Source organism: Periophthalmus magnuspinnatus, chromosome 3 (genome assembly GCF_009829125.3).
Source record: "Periophthalmus magnuspinnatus isolate fPerMag1 chromosome 3, fPerMag1.2.pri, whole genome shotgun sequence".
NCBI classification, from domain to species: Eukaryota; Metazoa; Chordata; class Actinopteri; order Gobiiformes; family Gobiidae; genus Periophthalmus; species Periophthalmus magnuspinnatus.
In genome coordinates, this window is record NC_047128.1 from 32,604,644 (window position 1) to 32,628,178 (window position 23,535).

At 38.5% G+C, this 23,535-nt stretch overlaps 2 protein-coding genes across 2 annotated transcripts in view; one reads left to right on the top strand and one right to left on the bottom strand.

The window, feature by feature from the left end:
- kif26ba (kinesin family member 26Ba) overlaps positions 1-18,906 on the bottom strand; it is a 57,048-nt gene extending 38,142 nt beyond the window's left edge. Inside the window, exons 1-2 of the mRNA XM_055230793.1 lie at positions 18,847-18,906; positions 17,869-18,261 (exon numbers count right to left, since the gene is read on the bottom strand). Coding sequence (XP_055086768.1) covers positions 17,869-18,261; positions 18,847-18,906 — 453 coding nt within the window. The remainder of the gene's footprint in view (positions 1-17,868; positions 18,262-18,846) is intronic.
- Positions 18,907-19,917: 1,011 nt separating this feature from the next.
- On the top strand, positions 19,918-23,329 carry si:dkey-127k13.1 (PWWP domain-containing DNA repair factor 3B). The gene is made up of 14 exons (XM_033987697.2): positions 19,918-20,107; positions 20,190-20,369; positions 20,456-20,634; positions 20,706-20,934; positions 21,052-21,186; positions 21,266-21,336; positions 21,438-21,514; positions 21,593-21,653; positions 21,732-21,807; positions 21,873-21,923; positions 22,001-22,242; positions 22,459-22,680; positions 22,757-22,845; positions 22,936-23,329. Exons 2-14 carry the CDS (start codon positions 20,363-20,365, stop codon positions 23,003-23,005), a joined length of 1,509 nt encoding a protein of 502 aa, XP_033843588.1. The 5' UTR covers positions 19,918-20,107; positions 20,190-20,362; the 3' UTR covers positions 23,006-23,329.
- The last annotated feature ends 206 nt before the right edge of the window (positions 23,330-23,535 follow it).

Consider the following 23,535-nt stretch of genomic DNA (forward strand, 5'->3'; position numbering starts at 1 on the left):
TGAAACATGCAGGCGGTGAACCCTCCAGCAGAAAAGTTACACAGTGCCACTTTAAATAAATGGTTGAAGTGCCTGATTGCTAGGTCTCTTTGGCATTCACAAAGGGAAACACTTGAGAACATGTTTGTAGGTGAGATGTGAAGCCTGTAGTAGAAAAAAAAAAAAAAAAAAGATCACAGATATTGTAAGTAAGTCATGACTGTGAGTATTTATAGAAAGCACCAGGAATACAGTGTAGCTGCAGGGTTTGATTTGTAAAGATCCACAGAGGAGCAAACTCAAGCGCACACACCTCCTCAGGCAACACAGTTTAAAAGAGCGAGGGACACAGAGGCTGCAGACATCAGAGGTGTACAATACTACAATGAACATTAAGGTATACAGCAAGTTACCTTAGCTCTCTGTTAGTGCTCCACAGCCAATATTATACTGCACAACTACTGCATTTTTAACTTTTACAACAAAACCAAGTCAGATTTCACAATTTTGGAATTCACAACTTATTCAAAAAAGAAAGTTATATGCATTTCAGTTTAGAAATCATCATGAAAACACAATTTACAAAGAATTAGCCAGTGAATACAAGTAAGACCAGGTAAGCTGCATTTCCCCTTCACTGGGTCTAAACAATAATACACATCTATGTTCATGTACTGATTTCTTGTGATGATTGATTTAATTATGTAGTTTAAAGCTAAATCAACTTTCACAGAACACAATTTATACATTGATAATTCTTTCCATGTGAGCACAAATATGAAGAAATGTGAATCATGAGTTGTACAGTAACATAAAAGTGAGTAGTTTCAAATAGTTTTAATTGAATTGTATAATTGTGTAAGTGAAGTCCAATAAACGAAGGAGCAAGACGTTCTGAAACACAGAAACCCGCTTGGTCATCCAACCATTGTCCTGTGCTGGGCTGTTGATTTTGGGTCAACAGTAGTATGTGTAGTACAATTATAGTTTGGCTTTGGGGCCGGCATGGAGGTATTTGTCCAATTTGTTTGTGCACAAAACCAAAGCGGTTTGTTTTGCGTGACTGTGTAAGCACTCGGAGCGTGTCGGAGTTTCCACAGCTAATTGGAGCCACGCGCACAGACCATAGACACTGTAAATGCCCTGCTATAAATCACTACTGCTCAAAATATCTAGTAGAGTTCATTAAAAATCAATTAGGATTTGATACACATTTCAAATACCATCGCTAACAAATACCATGAATTTGGCATAATTTGTACAACTGGCTGCAGAAAAATGGTGAGACTAAAAATAGGAAAGAGCGTGCAAAATGTTGAAAATTTCTTCTTCTAAATTCTTCGTTCAAATTCCTCCAAACATCTGTGGTAGGTGTTCACACTGCTGATAACAGTAATTACTCGTTGGACTCTTTTTACTGAACTTTCACAAACCTAACATTACAGTAATTGCGGCTATTTCAACATACTTTTCCTTTCCAGCTATTTTAACAAGTTTGAAATAATCACAGTGTTTTGTTTTCTTTCAACTTGAGCCTGTATTCTCAGGTGTTCACTGCATTCATTTATGGAATCTTGTTCTTTTTACATTAACAAGTTTGCAATAAAATAAGAGCTTGACAAGCTTTACTCACTCCTCAGTCACACTTTGTGTAGGTACGACCTTCTACAGCCACATCTTCCCTGAGAATGACTTTCACAGACCTGGATGAACAGCCCTCTGACGGTTATGCTCGGAGTGGAATTTGAATAAGAAACCTTGGATTATTGGGATTATTTATAATAAACTTCTATGCTGATAGTTAACTGATGTTTTTCAAACCATAGAATAAAGCTACCACGTCTCTAGTGTACTGCAAACAGCATCATTATAGTCTGCAGGATCAAGAGCAATATATCGTTGTTCTCCTTGTTTCGATTGAGGAGTGAGGATGGATTTATAAATAGGAGATAAATCATGTCTCAGCCTCTTATTTATAACTTCCTCAGACTTAAATCAAAACAAGGAAAACAACAGTGATACCCAGGATGATAATAGTTGTGAGAGCATCCATTAGGGGCCTGAATGATTATTATGACTCAGGCACAACTCACACTTAGTGTAGTTCAATAGACCTGACTAACAAACAGAAACTGTAAACAAATACAGGTATGTTAGTTTCAATGTGGTTAGCTCCTCCCTTTAGATACATATAAGGCAGCAATCTGACCAGAACTGAAGAAGTCGCTTGGAGGAGCAGCAAAATGTCTTCACTTTAAAACATTTGTCCAGCTAAAAGAAGAGGATGTTTCTTTTGCTACTCATCACACCTGGACGACTGAGGGATTACACAGATATAGAGCATCTTATTTAAATATCTCAATACATCAGGCCTGAGGGAGCCGGAGCGTGTACAGTATTAATCAAATTGATGCCTGGTCTCTTTGCCTCTCTGAAGCTTAATCAATACATGAGTTATGGAGATGCACTGTGTGAATCTGCGTGTGTATGTGTCTAATCAATACTGAGGTGATGGGCACAGGTTATCTCTGGACAGATATATACTGACTGACTGACAGGCAGACGTTACATCACGGGACTTTTTCTAAAGCTCATAGGTTCAATCAAGATTCCTCACGATGTTTTGAGTAAATTCTTATTTCCACGTGTACTCAGTTATTTCCTTCAAGGGTAGAGATTTGGAATAGTCGTCCATTACATTTATAAACGCTCAACACAAGTTATTCTGGATGTGTTTATACAATATAGTACAGTGATGGTCATGGTATCTATGTCAAATATAAAAAAATAACAAAGTATTATAAAAGTATTCAAGGGATTTGTGGGACCATTTTATTGTTACTTTGTGTGTCTTAGTTTTTTAGCTTTTACATTTGGATGAAGCCTTAATAATAAAGCAAATTGTCTCAAAGATTAGTAAGATTTCTGTACATTACTTGACTTAACTTGAACCCTGCACTAAATAAAATCCCTGTTACTGTTACTTTTACTTACATTTACTCTAAAGAGTTTCTGTATCTAGAGTGACAGGTTATGTGGACATGAACACGGCTCTCACAAAGTAGCACTTCATCTATTAGTTAAATGTAGTCTCTCAAAGTGGGAGCTGCTTGTTAGGCTGTGTCAACAAACCACACGACCACATGTTCCCCCAACACACACACACCCATACACACGCACACACACACACTAAAGGCCTAAACCTTCATGTACATGTGTATTTATAGATAAAGACAGCCTTGTTACTTGGGCGCACTAAGCAGCGTTGCCAATACAAGGCTTTCAGCAGTTTTCAGGCATATGTAGCTTGCATGGAGTTGTACATGCAGGCTCCAGGCGATGGAAAACTGGGCTTGAGCATGAAATATGAAGTCAGGATTAGCAGGCGGGTGCGTGGAGGCAATTCTGAAGTGTCAATTGTGTTTATGCATGCATTTATTCCATTTTGTTGGGCAGTTTATCTCCTCTCCTCGTCAAAGGTTATGACATATATTTACAAGAGCAAAATGGTTTGGTTGGGTCCAGTGTGACCTCTACAGAATGCAATATAATGGTTATGGAAACACATGAAATTACACACACAGAGTTAGTATTCAAAGTATTCACTCACAAACACAAAGGTTGCGGTTCAATCTGACCTAGAGCTGGGTGATATGGCAAAACATTTATCACAATTCTCTTTTCTTGTATGATCAATCTTGACTCAAAATAAATAAATAAATAAATCAATAAAGCTTTAAGTGCATTACTGACTATGAGTTGCTGTATATTAGTGCATTATAGTCAATCAGCAATGCTACACGTAACAGAAACACATTTGATTAGCTTAAGAGAAAGATATTAAGTGAAAACACAATATACTGAACAGTGTAGTTATAGCAGCAGAATGTGACAGAGGGACCCAGTTTTCATATCCTCGAGTACGTCTTAATTAGCAGCAAACAACACATGGGGCAAAATAAACTGCTCGACATATAAATAGCAGTCCTCTGGTGCTGCCAAGTCTGGAGCTGTCCTTTATGGGGAAAAATAGGAAAAGTTCAAACTGTGCCAGAAAATTAGCAGACAAAGAAACATTGAACCTCTTCTGGCTTCTTTCCATTGGCCTCCTCACACACACCTGAGCACATGCCGTGAAGTGCTGGTCCTTCACATGAGAGCCCTGTTGCTCCAAATTAGAGCGATTTGAGATGGGGCCAAACTGTCCAATTTAAACCAAAACAGAGTGATATGTCAGAGCATTTTATGTGCAATATATTATCACACATATTGACATATTGTGATATTATCGTATTATCCTGAATCAAATCGTGATGGACCCTGTGATTCCCAGCTCTATTTAAAATGGTATATTCCGATCTATTGTTTTAATTTGACCTAGCAGATTCGGGAATAATTACCGCGTTCAACCATTTTCTATTCATTACCCAATACTTTTTTCTTTCTTCAGCACTCCATAAATCTCAGCGCTCCGCAGTACACTTGCTCAGAGTGGTTAAATTGCTCATGTAAGGGAGACAAAGGTACTTCTATTCTTATTATGCATGACCAGGCAGCACAGAGCCAAATGAAAAAGTGATGGTCAGTGCCGACCCTGTGCTGACCTCTGCGGATGAATTACTTATTATACATATCCAGTTCAACCACATATTCTCCATTGATCTTAACTGACTGCACTTTAATTACAAAACAATAAAATGTACATAATTAAGCATCTAAAGCAACAGTTTATATTATTTATGATAACCTAATTCACATGCATATATATTTTTACCAATATTATTATTTTAAAATGTAAGTAAAAATTTAATTTGAGTGGGGTTGTGGGATTATTAGAATTTTACTGAATCTGCTTGGAGTTCTACAGCCAATCTTGTTAGCATGCTATTTCGAGCATAATTTAGACTTGGAAGAGTATTTTTTGTGTCAAGTTGGTATTGTTTATGTTCTGGAAATCAATATTGATCGATCAGTATGAGGAAAATGTATATATTTTAATTGATTATTTTTTTAATACATGTTTTTGTCATATTGCCCAGACCTAAATTAGATAGACAAGTGGTTGATTACATAACTTTGGCAAGTACCAACATCAAACACGCAGGTCTGACCCTTGACCTTTGCTCATGAGGCAGCAGTGAGGTGTTGATGAGAATTTGACAGATGAACAGACAATGTGAACAATACCGCCTCAGGTCTGACTGCCTCGGCTCAAACACCTCAGAAGGAGAGGAGGCTGTTATATCAGGATGAATGTGACTATATGGACCGTGTGTGTAATCAGTTCCGGATGAGTAACGCGTGAGCATAAAGCTCCCGTCCACCTCCATGCTAATTCCCCCTCTCACTCTGCATTCATACCACCTGCACCTTCACAAGCATATTTTACATACATTTACTCATGCACAGGTTTTACATTATAATACAAAAGCAATTTTCTGTTGATTAATTGTTTTAGTAATACAGTATTCAGTCAGGACAGTAAGACAAAGCCAAAATCATCTGTAGTAATAAATGAATGAAATATGTAATGAAACGGGGTGGAGAGCAGGGAGAGACATTCAGGGAACAGTTGGAGCCAGGAAGCAACCCCATGATGATAGGTTACCCCTTCGAAAAATCATGAGCTTTTGAAATATTTAGTTTCTTTTTTTCTAGTTATTATGTTTGTTTATGTTATGTTTTATGTTATGTTGTTTTATGCTATTTCTTTAGCTAAAAAAGTAGTGGTGTAGACTGACGGCCTCGGCTCCCACGACCAGTTACACACCGACATAAGAAAGGTGGGATAAGTGACTAGCTCATGGACACATGAGACTACGCAGTGAACGAACCTCAAGCCTTTTGGTCTGTGGGCTAATGGTGTAACGACTGTGCCACCGCCACCCAAGAGATCTTTCATTACTCTATTTTCCTTTTCTCAAAAACATAATGCCCACTTGCGTCTCTCAGCTACTCTAGGATTTGTGATTTCATGCAGAACAGATGCAGTCTGTCTCTTTCGCCTTCACCGAGGACACTGGGGTGAGACAGTGTTATAACAGCCTGACAAGCAGCAACGGTCCAAAACACAAAAGCAAATGAACGAGACAGGGAAAAATATGATACATTTCTAGCGTCTTGGGGGTTCATGATCTGCACGTTGGTCACCTGATGGAGATTGATGGCATGTTTGGTGTGTGTATAATGCTGAATGATGGGTGTCTGCAAGAAGGCAAGGTCAATACCACGCAGGTAATAAATGACCGTCAGAAAACATAAACAACAAGTGTCACAGCAGCGGAGGTCAAGCACAGGTCTGTCTCAGTATCACAATGAAACGCACACTATACATCACTCACGTACGCATTCTTCAACATTCCTATTGTTGTAAAAAAAACAGTAACTTTGCAGGGATAAAGGAAACTCAGCAATCCTGGAGCACAGAGTCAAAGACGTGACAACATCTCTGCACCATAAGGACAGATTATGCTAAACAAATACTAAAACTAGAATCAAAACTAGATACTCATTTGTACACGTAGGCTATTGATACTGAAAAAATATATAAACAGGACAAAACTGACCTTTCTTTAATAGTTTTAGAAGGGTCTTGATCGGCTATATCGGCTAATACTCGAGTTCAAATGGTAATAATAAAGACTTCTAATTGTGTTTTATTATTGTTGTGGTATCAGAATCAGTATCTATTTTGGAATTTTGGTATCGTGACAACATTATGGCGGGACAGAAATGTGGTAAACACCTAAACTGGTTTATAATACGCTTCTGTAGGTTTACATTCAAGTAGATCTCTGTCTATTATCACCACCAACAAAGTACATACACTGACTAAGAATATATCCAGAATAGAACAAGTCTTTGATAACAACGTTTTTGAAGTAACATCGTTTCATTCAGTGTACTATCTATGGATGCAGCAAGTTTCCTCTTGATGCCTTTTAAAAGACACAGCACCTCCCCCAAACTCGCATCATAATGTATGCCTACTTTAATCGCCTTTTTAATTGGTCATTCCTTCAGATGGACCAGTAATGAGTGTGCACAGGTTACATGGTCACACATTTTACACAGAAAATCATTATGCATTACAGATGAGACTAATAGACAAACATTAGCTTCAGCTCACAAAGACACACACACTCCTCTAAGAAGATGACAGGCTTTATTAATAACAAAGAAAACACATTAAAATGTTTGTTACCATGGTGATGTGGAAATTAATTAACATAACACAAACTAAGTAGCTATAGGCGATGTAAATCACTTGCTGCATGGAGCTTCCATGGAGACTTCTACTGTGTGTAGTGCCTGGGAGAATGCCTGAGAAAAATACAGGGATGCACCAATACTGTTACTGCTATTTGCACCAACCCAGGAGAGGTACTTGATATAAGTTCTAGGACGGGGGTGTCAAACTCAATTTCACCAAGGGCCACATCAGCAAAATGGTTCAACTCAAATTTGCAAAGATATAAAAAATATGTCTGTGTAACTGCATAACTCCTGATAAACTGACATTTTAAGACAGTACATTTAAATTTACCTTGTCGCGGGACGCATAAAATGACATGGCGGGCTGCATTTGGCCCCTGGGCCTTGAGTTTAACACATGTGTTCTAGGATATTGATACAGGGTTGGACCAATTATTTGATGTATTACGCCTTTTTCTTACCACATAATGATAAACCTTTATTTATATACCCATGTCTAGGTGGGTTTCCTCATCTAAACAGGAAAAATACCTCAGCTAAGGTAATTCTGACCAAGCGTATAAGATCTGGAGCTGGGTCCCTACATTATATGAGAAAATTCAAGTACATCTTAACCTGGACCAATAGAAAAATGTGCAATCCATTTATTCTATTCTGGTTCCTAGATTTCTCATTGCAAATAGATAATTACCATGTCAGGACTTGATGGGTCAGTACCATTCCAGTTCAGATATAAACTAAATTAACACCATTGTGAGATAGTGCCAAATGCTCTGTTGGAGGTCTGCACTCTCCAGGTTTTACATCTCTAGAAATAAGGTCAGTGCATGTTTTTTGAGGCTCTAGTCATTGATGTCTGGTCTACTTCTGCCAGAGGCTAAGCAAGCAGCCACAATTTCCCACTAACTACTTTAATTAATTGGCTTTGTGTTGTTGCCATGGATTAGTCATGGGTTAACTGCTCATTAAACACTTTGTCCACACAGGCAAAAATAAAATCATCATGTGGTCAGTAGGGCAGTTTTTGAAATAGGATGTTAAATCTAATCAAAAACAGGCAGAATATTTAAAGAAATCTGCAAAGTATTGTACGTTTTCATCTAAGATTTACTTTATTGGCACAGCATGTTAATAGAAAATGCCTTTGTTGGATGTGAATACAAGGGAAATACACATGGCAAGAGGGTTTATCATCCAATATTATCCAATATTATCCAGTGTTTCTATATTTTGCAACTTTTTATAGTGAACAATAAACATCACATGCACGTAGGGACTACATTATAAATGAGGTATTAGAGCCACCAGGGCTGTAACTGGAAATAACCCACATCAATAACATCTAAAAATAGTTGAGGTAAATTACTGGGTTCATTTGAAGGGTTTGGTTTCACAGCAAGACTTCTGGAGAATAGCACATATGTAAATAATATGCACATCTACAGCTGTACTCTAAAGTTGTTTTAAATGTCTTTTTCTTGCAAATACCTGTGGGACTTTTTAATTTCAAAAGTAGATTATTTGTACAGAAATTGCAACCAATAATCAAGCAGTAACATGCGACTTGGGACTCAATTGTGCACCGGAAATAGTCATAGAAATCTTTAAATGAATGAGGATTTGGGATTACATTATAGAACAGCTAACGCCTTGGCTGAAGTCTCCTGTGTAGCTTATTCTAGTAGAAGTGTGCTCAGAGATTGGGGATATTATGAACAATATAACTCCTCCTGCTTTTCTGCGCCTTTACAGCTTCAGGGCTCTTCCTCACCTTAGCACTGATCAGACTAAATATTTCACATCCATGTTACCCTTTCTTATCAGTGCCGTTACATCTGTATTATTTATTTAACCCCTCTCTCAAACACCTCTCCCTCTCTTCTCTTTCCACTCTCTAGTACTCTCTCCATCCCTTCCCTCTCTGAGCAGGTGACAGTGATAAATTGCCTGTTGCGTGTGTAATCTATCTTTGCGTATCCCACACCTGAACACACTCTGGGATGCCCTCTCGCTCCACCCCCTCCTCCGCTCGTTTTCCCTCCAGTCTCCTTCCATCCCAAGGTTAGTGAGGCTCACGGGGGTAAAGATGTGGTGACAGCATGTGGTGCACAGGTGAATGTACCCTTTCAATAGTCAAAAATATACTGTCTGCTTTAAAGTTAGTTCCATTTTGACATTGTTTTTAGTTGCTCAGTCGATGATGATTAGCTACACAAACTTGTATTAGTTCACGTATTGTTTTATTTTAATTATACTGACAACAGCAAAAAGGAAAAGCTCAGTCAGTCTCCCTTTTTACATACAAATACACTGTTTCCTAGAACCTTTCCGTATAGATAAATGTTTATTAAGTGAACCCATATGAGCCTGAGATCTTGTGGGTATAATTTAGGGTGGGTTTAATAGTTTTACGACCTTGTCCACCCTTTTAATTAATTGCTGCTTATGTGGCTAGTCTTTGGCCGACAGAGGATGTCTTTAGTCAACTACGGCCCTGCCTAAATGACAAAAACGTTATTTTACACATTCTTAAATGAGGAGATATTTCTATGCATAACACAAACAGAATTGCTGCTCAGCTTTTGTATGTTTGTATTCCAAAAATCAGACTTTGCAGTTAGTTGGCTTGTTCGTTCCTGATTTCAGCCAACACCATGAAATTGTACTAAATTTACAATTAAAATTAAAAATGATGTCCGTTTTTGGAACCATACCACCAACATTTTCTGCTAATTTCAGATAACTCTTCGCTCAATCACTTGGAGAGATTTCCGGATTTACCAATTTGCCTTGAGTACGCATCTACCCACTCATATCTGCTCATTTTCCTCCCGTATTGAGATCACTTTTATCTGTCCTTATCTCATTCTTAAATTCTGTTAAAAAGGTAATTCGAACTCAAACACTCGACAGCAAACAGTGGACTAGTCTCCTCCATTATGGTGCTGCAGCTCGTGGGTGGGGTTGGTCGAGCTGGCACAAAGAGCGCACTTGCATGAATGAGAATGTTACTTCTGTCTGCTTAATGGCCTGCTCCTTTTTCAAATACACAATTTATCAGATCTACTCAATAATGCAATGCCTTATCAGATCACTGGTTGTATACAGGTAAAATTAAAATAGCAGGAAAACACATATATCTGTATTGTTCATGTACTTGTTATACCTGTACAGTCAGTATTAGATAACGTTAAACAACAACAAGCATTTGAAAGGTATTAAATTGAGGCCCGCAGGCTCCATCTGCTCAAGGTAATTGGAAAGTTTAACTGCTCTGGGCTAGTCCCTCTGACTGATTGAAGAATAGAGTGGAAACAAACAACCAATTTCATTCTTCTCTCCTCCGTCTCCCCTTCCTCTCCTTCTCATTCTCTCTCTCTCTCTCCAGCACCTTTGCACTGCACATAAACGCTCTTTCAATCTGTCGCTAGATTCACAGCACATATAAATTTGACTACTTGCTTCCACACCCTATTAATCCCCCACTTTTATTCTTTCCATCTTGCCGTTGCTTCTTTTGACTCACACTTCCTTTGACAAGTTCACACAAACACTCAGGAGAGACTGTTGAAATACTGGATAAGACGTGTGAGTCAGTGATCCATTCGATGTCCATAGATCGACATGAGGTCAGTAGGGTGTAAGTTTATTTGAGTAATTAATAATCGTGATAATTCAGGTCACAATATAAAACCTAAAGGATAATAAGTAGTTGGTTGTAAAGTAGATAAATTATATTAGAATATTAGATAATGGAAAGAAAATTAAAGATGTGTGTCAATAAGGATGTTTCTTCTCACTGTATTAACACAAAGATTGTATATCATCACTTCCCTGCTCTTTAGTTTCATTTTATATTTAGTGAGGGAGTTTTACCCTGGAAATGCTTTGAAAAGAGAGCGTTAAAATGTCAGTGTTGTTCTGGTATCACCTCCTGCCCTTTACAACACCAGCACACAATAGCCCCACAGTCCACAGCTCCAAATACACGCACAAATCCTTGGCGTGACTCAATATCTTCTACACAGCGAGGTAAGGAATGTCTATAAAAATACAAGCAGTCTACAGTCCAGCTCTAAAGAGGAATATAAATGGTGAATGCTACCTTTTGATAAATCCACTTTTCCTTACATTAACACCAAGCAGAAAAGCCATGTAATTGCCATGTTTCACAATAGCTCTAAAATTAGAATCACGGTTCACCTTCCAAACATTTGTTAATATGGTTATAAATGTCCATACTATTTCCATAACACATATATTATACAAATGATTCAGTTAACAAGGGGCCAGCTAGTGTGCTCTTTAGCTCAGTGGTGAAAGTAGTACTCAGTTTGTAAAAGTACAGATACCCTAGCAAAAAAATACTCTGCTTAAGTCAAAGTATTCATTTACCTGTATAAAAATGTAACAGTAAAAAGTGAAAGTATTTCGTACAGGTTTTGAGGTCTTATAAAGCTTCAAATGTATTGATTATGATAAAGATTTGTGCTGAATTTTGTTCAACAGAATCACTTGAATTGATCATTTTTGTTTGCTCAAACTATGAACATGATAAAAAATAAGCTCTCAGCTTTTTCTGCAGGTTTCAAACTATCATAAAAATACTTTTACTTTTCAATCATGTTCAAAAATTTAATGCAGTAAGCAGTGGAGGTACCTTCTCTCAAATGTAGTGAAATAAAAGTAAAAAGTATCCACTTTAAAATGTACTTAAGTAAAAAACAGATACCTAAAATTTGCACTTAAGTTTCATCACTGCTTTAGTTCCAAGTCATTTTTGAAAGTGTTGCCTTAGGAAGGGCATCTGACATAAAAGTTACAGTGTCGGCCCTAAAACTGCACGATATACTGTACCATAAACAACAACAACAATAACAACAACAACAATCATCATCATTATCATCATCATCATCATACATTTTATTTATTGTGCATCTTTCTAGACACTCAACGTCACCTTACAACAGTAACAAATACAAAAGCATCATTATGAACAAAGTGAAACACAGTTAAAAAGGGACGGTGCAGCTGTGGTCTGGTGGTGTGGAGTGAATAGTCCGGTCTAAACAGATGAGTTTTGAGTTTGGATTTGAAGTGTGGGAGTGAGTCGGTGTTGTGGAGGTCAGGAGGGAGGGTGTTCCAGAGCGGCTGAAGGCTCTGCTCCCCATGGTCACGAGGCGAGCAGAGGGAACAGAGAGATGGGGAAAGGAGGAGGAGGAACGGAGGGAGCAGGGAAGAGTGGCAATGTGGTGGAGCTCAGAGAGATATGGAGGTGCGAGGTTATGGAGGGCTATGAATGTGAGGAGCAGGATTTTGTATTGAGTGTAGTTTGTGACGGGCCAGTGGAGCTGTTGTAGGACGGGTGTGGCTGATGGACGGGGTGCGTGTGTTGATGTGGGCAGCTGAGTTTTGAAGTGAAGTTTATGGAGACGTTTTTGTCAGAGACCAAGGGAAGTGCAGTATTAAAAGGGGATTTGACAAGTCTTTGAACACAAATGGCAGTAGACTGTGGAACACGGGATGGGCGGAGGTGGTGGATGTTGCGAAGGTGAAAGTAGGCGGAGCGAGTGATGTTGTTGACGTGAGAAGTGAAGGAGAAACGGCTGTCAAGGAGGGAGAGATGGAAGAGCTGTCAGAGGGAACAGAGAAAGGGTTCATCTTGTTTAGGGTGGATTTGGTGCCTACAAGAAGAAGTTAGGTTTTATTGCTGTTTAATATGTTAAGACAATCTATTATCAAATGCTAATACTAGTGGAAAGGTTTAAAATATGTACTGTGAACTGAAACCTGATTAGACTATGCAACAAACTGCAGCAAGATCTGTTCATAGGGAGACATTTTGGTAAGCAGGTTGACCAGTATCTCATTCACTCCATCATTTGACCCCTTGAGTCTAATCTATGAGTGTTAAGATTAAGTTCAGACTTGTGGCGACACATCCTGACGCTGCATCAGGCTGTCACATAGCACATCTATCTTCAGTCTCTCACACAGAAAAGCTCTCGGCGAGTGAAGGTGTAAGTGACATGCTAGTTCTTACGTGAGTGCGACTGTCAGGCTAATCTTGGATGTGTAGTTAGCGGTCTCAATATAAACTGTGAGCAGGCTGCAGATGGCACCTGGGAAAGTGGAATATTCAGAACTTACTTCATCTCAACTCAAATGACTTAACAAACTTTCAAAAGTTGGATAAAATCATAAGTAGCAGCTGAAGTGAAACAGTGTGAGGTGTCAAACGCAAAGTAAACAGTGTGACAGCCTTGAAATAAGGCGTCAGACAGTGGCTATGAATGCCTCCAATATTGTCTCCTGGTGTGATGTAAAGGTGTTTCCATGGCAGCTATGAGCCACAGCTGCTAACTGCAGCTTTATGTAATGTGTTATAATATACTATCGTATGTGCATGTTTCAATTCAGAACATCCTTTATATGTCTATGTTGTTCATGCTAGGTTTTAGTGTTAAACTAAGGTACATTATGCTGTTATGTCCTGACACTGATCACCCAGATACCTGCCTTGCCTCGTATGAATGTGCTGTGTGAGGTTGTGGGGCCGATGGCGCAGACTTGCAGCCTCACCTCTGTCACTCAGCCCTTGTATGATCTTCTTTCTGTTCATAACAAGAAGGGTCTGAAATCGGACCATAAAGCGTGACAAACCTCCCTCCTAACTTGGGATGGTCCAACCTCACCCAATTAATTAATCACTAATTAATTGTATCACAGGTTTCTCAAATGCAGAACACATCTACTCTCAAAAATTCTTGTATCACTCAGAAACAAAATATAAAATAACTGATCATTGTGCAGAAATCTGCACTGTTTCTCAGTCCTCTTTTTTTTCTTTTTTTACTCATAAGCCGCCATGTTTGTTGGTCTATCAATCACATTCTCTGACATCGGAGAGACAGGACCCACTCGTCTTTGTAAAGTTTTGTCAAAGTGTGTGGTTTTGACAGGCCAGGTAAAGTCAACCCACAGTTGTGGCAACAGTCGTAGCTTAACGTCAGTATTCTTTAACGGCAAGTCTGTTATCTCTGCTTTTGGAGACCATCTTCATAGATCATATGTATCACACATGTATTAAATCAAAATCTGTTAGGAAATCATTTATAGACAGTCAGTTTGCCAGTGCAAACACAGACATACACCCATTCACTCATCACATCACAACATAATAAATAGATGAATAATATAAAATCTGCTCTACTCATTTTGAGTGACTGGATCCTACTCAGAAACTTTGCCCATATAACCATATTGAAGTTTCTATATATAAGAGTTAGAAACTTCAATATGGCTATATGGGCAAAGTCTGTTAGACCAAATTGGACCGCATAGTTGGTAAGAAATAGTTAAAGAAAATATATAATTTGCATGAAGGAATTTTAATTTTTGGTAGCATTATCAGAGTAATAATATTCTAAAACAGCTGAATTTTTGTTCTTACGAGTGCTCCTGACTGTTCACAGGATGTGCTTTTCCAGAAGAACATTTTTACAAGAAAACATTGTGAATGTTACAAATTAACTACAAATTTGTTCGTAAGAATGGTCTGGACAGTGGTGTGTAGAGGCAGTAAGAGACTCCATTATAAAAACTGTACAGACAATGTGGTTAGCATCATAGAGTCAAGACTTTATACTAAACTAGCTAAAAAAATCACCATTGGTTTAGCTGACGGGTGTGAAAATGTGTGCCTAGATTATCACAAAAGGTTTAGAATCACCCTTTTTAGACTTAGTAAAAAACATGAATTGTATGGTGTATGCTATGGCGCATTGTACAAAACTAACCTGATAAAAGTTACATTCTAAGCTCTTACCCCTCTATATGTGATCTGGGGTGCGGGTAAGATGCCATTAACACATAAAGCCACTGAGATAGCTTTTGGATTCTGCCTGCATCAGCACCCCTTCCTCCTCCCTCAACAAAATCTGTCCATCCGCTCAGTCTGCTGTTATTGATGATGCCACCTCTTTATATGGTAATGTCTTTCACACCTGAAAGGCATAAGAGCACATGATATCTCTCTCCCTCACTCTCCATCTATATACTTTTTTTCACGTTGTCTGAACACTAGGCAACATCAGCCTCTCTTTACCTATCACCAACCTGCACACGGCGATGAGCTGCCCATTAACACTGATACAGACGTGCATGCACATCACATCTGTCGCCACCTCCCTGCCTGGGCAACAGCAGCTGCAGCAGTTACCGGGGACATACTGGAACATTTCAGGATCTGGTTATGATGAGACAACCAACTAACTACCTCAAAACAGAAAAATAGTCTATAGGAGTGATAGCCAAGGAGAACAATGATTTGCATTTTATTAGAGCTCATATGTTGACTAATTAGTCTCTTTTTGTCGTCTAAGACACTATTACAACAGAATTAATTACATTTAGAAAATCCAGTAGTGGTGTGAATCAGACTGTCCCATTCTACAATGAGGTGAATCAGGATGGGACAGGATCTTATGTTGATGAGCTGGATCTAAAAGTTTAATTTATTAAGATCAATTTTGATAATGAGAAATTATTACATTTTTTCCAAAGCTGAAATCATCCCAAAATTAATTTAATCTATCTCATTCGAATCTAAGTCGTTTGAATTCTGTTCAAGTTGTGGGTTTCTTTTTCTTTCCTTATCTTAACTGCAACACTTTTATCAGCTTGAGACAGAAATCTTACTCTTTGTTAGGAACATTAGCATTCCCAAACCAAAGTACATTCATGCACATGTCCTTTTTAGGCTTTCTCAGCCTGAATATACACTGTGTATACTCTATGTATAAACATTAGTGCCTGTTGTTCGATCTGAATATATCATATAGCTTATTTAAAAGCATGTTTTTGACAATTAGATAACAATTAGAACAATATATAACAAATCCTAAACTGAAACCGTTATTTTTGCAGTAAAATACTTCAGTTTTTGTCCCCTTTTCATCAGTAATACACGGTCACACACTGACCCACTTTCCCGAGCTGAACTGGACAAACCAAAAACAGATCTCGCTCCATTTATTCATGTTTAGTGAGCTAACATCTGCACACACAGACACACCACTCTCTATAGACCCCACACTAAAACCTGAAAAACCTGGCTGAATTTTCATTTTACTTGAACTTCTGAGGACATGGCCCAGAGGCGGTTTGATGAGTGTTAAAGTCCATGCTCTCACAAAGGTGAATGTGTCTGCTCTCTATATGATTAGAGATCAACACCATGTGCCAAATTCCCACATTTGCACAGACAAGATCCAGTCACAAAATATTCAGTGGAGATAAATGACCTTCATGTTCTGAATTAATTGAACACGTGCACAGTGCAATGATATGGTTCACTTTTGGTAAGAGTCAGGAGCTAACTTTATCACTTATGCATACTGTGTGTAGAAGCATAAACACAAGATCAAATTGGCCACAGCGACACTAGTGAAGGTCAGGATTAGCATATAATTAGCATTAGGTAAACATCTGAAAAAAGATGAGAGGGTGTTTGCCACAGGTCAGAAATGTCATATATTGTATTACTAACACACTGACTCATCGCTCTTCTGTAAAACGATGGTTAGGTTTTGTTCATGCTGTGAGGAGGTCACTTATACGGCTCACTCCACACAAAATAACAGAATCTTTATGCTGACAGCAAACCAAGACGTACGGCCTCATACAACCAGACTGAGCTACACCACTGCTGCAATGCATTTGGTGAAGGAAAGAGGTTACTAGGTTAAGATGCAACTAGGGCATTTGTTTTCCCAGGCACAAACCACAAACACGGGGCATGGTAAAGACTCGACAAATGACCACGCTCCTCCAAACATGATAACACAGAACACGACCAATGAGCTGAAGAGATGTGTGTAACTACAGAGGAGGCATTTTAATTGCCTTGACATAACCTCACCAGAAACATTTTAATTAGCGTGTGCCCACTGACAATCCTCATTAGCGTTCAACCTCCCTTACAATTTTCAAATGTCACGTACATTTGTTAAACCCATTATCTGCACTTATAACTTCATCTTCACGCATTTTAAGTCGCCACTGTAAGTTTCGCTGAGATACATCATGTTAACGTTTTCCAAATACCACCGATTGTCTCCTACTAGTCCAGCGTGTGAGCAAGCTGTGTGATCCTCCCAGACGTCTGCCAGCAGGGGTGGAGTGCTAGTTATTTTGGCAGAGTTTTTACACCTCATGTCTTGTCCATTTATACAGGGGCTAAAAAGTATGTATTTTTATGCATATGTAAAAAAAAGTGGACATACTTCAATGCAAGACAATACATTTTATATAATCTACACTGAAAATGAAGATATGAAAACAGAAAACAGTAACAATAACAACATATAATTCATAAATACAATGCAAGCCATCAGTTAAAAATCTTTAAATGACAAACAATAGGCCCACTGGCTATTTTTAACTAACTAATCTATTGTCTGTATATGATTTATGACATTAATAACTGCGATTACACAGTATTACCAAGAACAAATGACTGATGAGATGATCAGTCTTTCAGAGGCAACCAAGTTAATGTGTGTCAAATACCCAAATGTCATAGTTAATTGACACTCATGCAATTTGCGCACCACAAGCAATGCTGTCCGTTTAGAGCAAAATAAAAGGGAGTTAATAGGCATAGTGGATTACCTTGCTGGAGTATGGCCCAGGGATAAGCAGTTTCAGTGCTTGTCTCTTGAGCTCCGTCAGTCTGGCATTGCAGTTCTCACACCAGATGACTCTTTCACTGCCAGGGGAGCTCCCGCTACCTGAAGCCGGAGATCCAGTCCCAAATCCAGGGGAGCCTCCGAGGGAACCTGGAGATCCTGTTCCGATACCTGGAGAGATGGTCCCCGGCGATCCAGAGAACGATCCGGGAGAAGAGATCCCAGAGCCAGGGGATGGGGTGCCTGTGGAGCTCGGCATTGAACCAGCACCCTCGGGGGCAGGGCGCGTGCTAGAGCGGGTGCCTTCATCATAGACTTTGCGGTACCAAGTCTCTGGTAAATAAGAGGAGGATTTGGTAGGGGATGTGTCGGGTACCTAGAAGAGATAAAATAAGGTACTTGAAAATCTGCCTTTATTTTCTTACATCCTACATTTCTACTAGGCTGTTTCTGCTGCTTTAATGTATTTTGTGATCTTTCATCAAGAAGCATTCATCTGCCCCCTTCTTATTTTAAGTGTCTATTTGTGTGATAGTCTAGTGCACATTGTTTGATTGGCCCCGGTCCAACATGAGTGCTGTATTGAAAGGCATATTCTGCAGTAACTTTAAAAACACCATCAAAAATACTACAAAAAGCCCACTGTGGTGGTATCAAGAGCTGGGCGGTGATTATTCCAGTTAATAGCTAGGTTAAATTAAGACCCAAATAGCTCAGCTCAATCATCTCAGCAGGTGAATGGAAACAATAGTGAGTTATAAATGACTAAGACTAATTTGACTGAGATGTAGGTGGTGACAGGTGGTTGTGTTGTACCTGAAATAGACTAGATGTTTTGAGCTTAAGATGTGAGACAGACTGCATAGTACAGACACTTAAGTTGCCTAAAAGTAGTGTAAGGACAAGCAACATGAAATTAAATGTTTTGTAAGAATGCGACAGAAGTCCAATCAGAACCTACCGCATATTTTCTGCTCCTGCTGCTTCCAGACCTCTCCTTCGATCCCGACAGTGAAGTCATGTTGAGGGCGATGAGTAGAGAAGGCTAAGGGCAGAATATCTCCTAAAAAGAGCCAATATCCTAAACTGCTCGCCCCTGCAGGCTGCTTTTCTCAGTCTGATGGTGAGCTTCCATCCGCATGTGGATGACAGGGTAAATCCCAGTTCCTTGGCAGAAATGCAGAATAGTGATTTGCAGTCGAGTGTCTCATGTAGAGCAGTCTGCTGGTGCGAGGACCGCTCCTTGTCAGCAGCGTGCAGTGTGCGCAGTGAGGCTCTGAGCGCAGTGCATCTGCCTCTTCTGCAGCTTTAAGGCTGAACAGGTAAAACCACATCCACAATTTGCGTCCCCCCAAAAGATTTTTAACAGATTGTAAACGACTTAAATAAATGATTGTATCTGTCTTGCTCTCGTAAGACGTAGCCAACAGTGGAGATCTTCCATCTTCCAGTGGACTTGTGGATCCATGCGCTCTCCAGACTGTGCGCTGCACAAACCCGCGAAGAGCACATCTGTGTGGAGGCGGAACCAGCTCTGTCCACGCCACTGACTGCACCGACACCACAGGTCATCACTGCACAGCTGCACGCTGCTGATGCGTTAAATCAACACAAAACACTAAAGTTCTGCAGAGCGGAGGAAATGATTAAAACACGGATAATAATATCACCCACCAACACTTAACTTTTCTGTGTTTTAACGCACCCTGCAGACCTACGTGTGGACTATAATAACATTGCACTTGGAATGAAGGAAAAGTCCTAATTTAGGCTACATTAATTTAAGGCACGCGCCAAACGAAGAGAAGATTAACCAGTGTGGCAACAACTTCAGTCTCTTAAACTGAGACAAACTAGTTCTGAAAACATAACATGTAAATGACTTACCTTTTCACGAATGAAATAGGGATGTTTTGTTGCAGATGAGTAGAAGCATGAGAGTAGACACACAGCGCCCTCTGCTGCATGTTCTGTGATGCGTTACCTCCGTGAGCCAAAGGGGGCGCCATTGATTCTGTCAACTTTCCTCCTCAAGTTTGTGAGGAAGAAAACCCGGAAAAGAAAACACAAAACGCAACTATTTAGCATGGATCTACTCAAATAACGTTATTTCGGTTACTTCGATGTTATTTTTTATACCTTGGAATGCATTTGAATATTCTTGTGCATTTCTTTTCTGTACGATTGGATTGGAAGAAAGTAAGCCTCGATACTAATAAAAGGTGGACGCCTTTCTGTACGTTTTTCTATCTAGTTTTTGCACATTTCGGTTTAAAATTAACAAACTTTTTTTTTTTCGTGCAGGCAAGAGTTCATGCGACAATCGTCGTTAAGTCCAGTGGTTAACGCAAAGCTAATGTGTTACTTGGCAACAGTTAACTTGTTTTAAAAGACTTTTCTTAATGGGCTCTGCAGTGTTTTTTCAATGTGGCTAAGGCATTTCCTGTGGCCAGTCCAACGCGCAGTCTTACCTAACAATGACAGGTAATTCATTTTATATTATATTATTATTATTTGCCATTTGTTAAGATGCACAATAATAATTTTCTTCTTGTCATTTTTATCCCCAGAGTCTCCATGTAAGGTGGCATTCACAGGCGTTGTCCTTAAACCTCTGGAGTCCACTCCACGGAGATCCAGCAGAAAGATTCATCTGAACCAAGAACAATTTATAACCTCCTCGCCAAATACAAATTCACTTAAAGACCAGTCTGAGCTATCTTCACCCTCTCCTGGAAAGATCCAAAAGGTAGATAACTGCTGTTCTTACTATGCTTTATTTATTAATTTGTAAAGCTTCAGCTCTATAATCTCTTTCAGATAAAAGGCACAGAATCCCCAGGCAATAAAGTGAAAACATGCAACTGGAGGAGTGGCCAGAAACCAACACGACTGAGGATGAACAAGCAGAGAGCCTGTGTTAAAAACACAAATTCTCACACCAAACCAAAAACTGGCAAAAAAACAAATGCAAGGAAACTTTTTACCAAGCAAACTCAACGCTCAAGGCCAAGGTTAAATTTGGACAATTCAAGTTCAGGCGAGCAAGGTAAACCATATTTTTGTTTGTGACGAGTAGTGAGCTGTTGCTATATAATGGTAATTACATGGACTGCTGTGATGTGTATTAACTGAGGTTGCATGTTCTTTGAATTGTATTAAATAGATGAGTTACCATCATCAGACCTGTCAATAGAGCTAAGTGTACATGAGGAACCACAGCCACATTTGTCCTTCCAGGAGGATGAGGAGAGTCAGGAAGATGAAGAGGAGTTTCCAAGTTTCTTAATGGGAGACACAAGTAAGTGAGTTACAATCATAATTTCATTACACTCACATTCAAATGTAAAAACTGTAGATATGTATTCTTAAACCTACAGAATCTTCATCAATAATAGCAGGAGGATTTGTTTGGTATAAATTCAGAAATTGTCCTTTCTGGCCTGCAATGGTGAGCATAATAATGTTCATTAAAGTTATCAAAGTGACAGTAAAGATAGTGAAGATGATTTGCTTATTAGTTTTTAATGGTGTGTAAAAACGCTGTTATAGGTAAAAAGAGTGAACCACAAAATCAAAAAAGCCAGTATTTTGGTTGTTGATGAGAAGTTTATTCAACAAAAGAGGGGGTAAGAAATATTGAAATGTTCAGGTTTTTCAGTTGTTGGTTTGTTTGTTTTTTCTAACTGTCAAAACTTTATCTGTAGATTTTTTGTCTCTCTGAAAACTCTCAAACCATATGAATGTGAAGAAGTCAAGGAACTTATTGTAAGTCTCTTAATTTTTTTTATACACATATTACCACATATAGCACTCCATTTAATTTAACTGTTCTATTTGTTGCAGTGCAAAGCCAAAGAAAAATATGATGTAGCCATTCAGTGGTCGATTGATCTCATAGAGGATTACATTATACGTAAAGGTAAACATTAAAAAAAAATTAAAAAAAATCACTGGTTCTGTGTTAAATTCGTGTTTGTTATTTAGGAATTGGATCGTTCTCAGGCTCATTTATTGAGTACTGCGCACATAATATAAGTATGTTATTTGTACATAAAGCAAAATACATTTTATCAGCAGCCAATGCTCATTCTTTTAGCTTTTGTTAAATGCAGGTTATCCAGTGAGAAGAAAATACCAGGCAATTTCAGAAAGACTGACTTTTGCCAGTGACATCATGATGGATGAGTCCTTCTCATTTGATGATGTTGATGACAGTATTAATGAGCCGCAGGAGGAAGAGGCGAAGCATGCAAAGAGGCTGCTACCGGACCGGACACACGCTGCCCATAAGCGAGCAGATGAAAAGCTCGTTCATTTCATTGTAAAGCAGCGCAAGGTGGACCAGCACCTCATGGTATGATATGAATAAACATTTCAGGTAGTTCTATTTAATAAACATTATAGGTGCATATACACATATATAGAAAGAAGCACATTTAATATAAAACAAAAGAATGTGTGTCATGTTTAACTTAAACATGAGATAAAAAAAACATGAGTCCAAATAAAAATTATATCTCAGTGCAGTTAACACATTTTCACCATAATGGGTTGCTTTAACATTTTACAGGCAGTAATGTGTGGGAAGCAGCAGTCCAAGTGGCTTCGCTTGTTCTTGAGTCCAAGGAAAAGAAGAAAAGGGATAGTGAATATTTATTTGGAAGACGATGAACAGTTGGACCAGGTGTACTGGTATTTAAGCAAGCTTTACACAACAGCTGCAAACACTTGCCTTGAGAGCATTAAAGCGATAGACCATGTTCCCTTTGTCCTGGATGTCCTTTTACCAGAGGTAAGTAATATTAGAAATTTTAACTATTTTCCCTTTTTAAGTTTTGCTGTATATTTATTGTTATATCTATCTACAGGCTATAATTCATGCCATAGCTGGAGTAGATAACATCTCAATGAAAAAAGCAGAAGAAAAATATCTGGAAGGCCGATGTATAAGCAACAGGTAAGTTAGAGAAGATAAAGAAATCTGTAGATCTACAGATCTATATCTCTCAGATAAATAAAAATGTGTTTATTTTATGTCTTATATTAGGGAAAGGCAAGAATTTGACTTGATGATTGAACAACAGATGAAGATGAAATCAGCTGCTGCATTACTCTGAGTGTTTTATAAACTGTCAAAAAATAATGACCATTAACTGGAAATGTCATTAAAATCAAACATGAAATTATGTAATAAAATTAGACAAAATGCCACATTTCATTTATGTTGTATATAAAATTTCATGTTATAAATATTTTTTTTATTTTTTATTTTTTTGTGTGTGTGTGTGTGTGGATGCAGAAAGTGAAACATTTGTTCAGTTGCTGCAAAAATACACTACTGCTGCAAAGTGTCATTGTTTGATTTTTATTTTTTTATTTTAATAAATGGCTCCCAAAATGCCAAAGTGTTTTTGTTATCTATTATAATAAACAACCTAACCTGTGAACATCGGCTCTGACATCTTTCTACCATCTGGAAGCATAAGAATACGCAACAATAACCCGAGTTAATCCAAATTGTCCATATAATAATCTGAGATGTTTTGTTAATGTCTAGTTTTTATACAGTTACAGTTTAATTATTAGAATCTACATTTGATGAGTCCAACAGCCAGTTTGTTTAAAATAATAATACATAAATATTAAT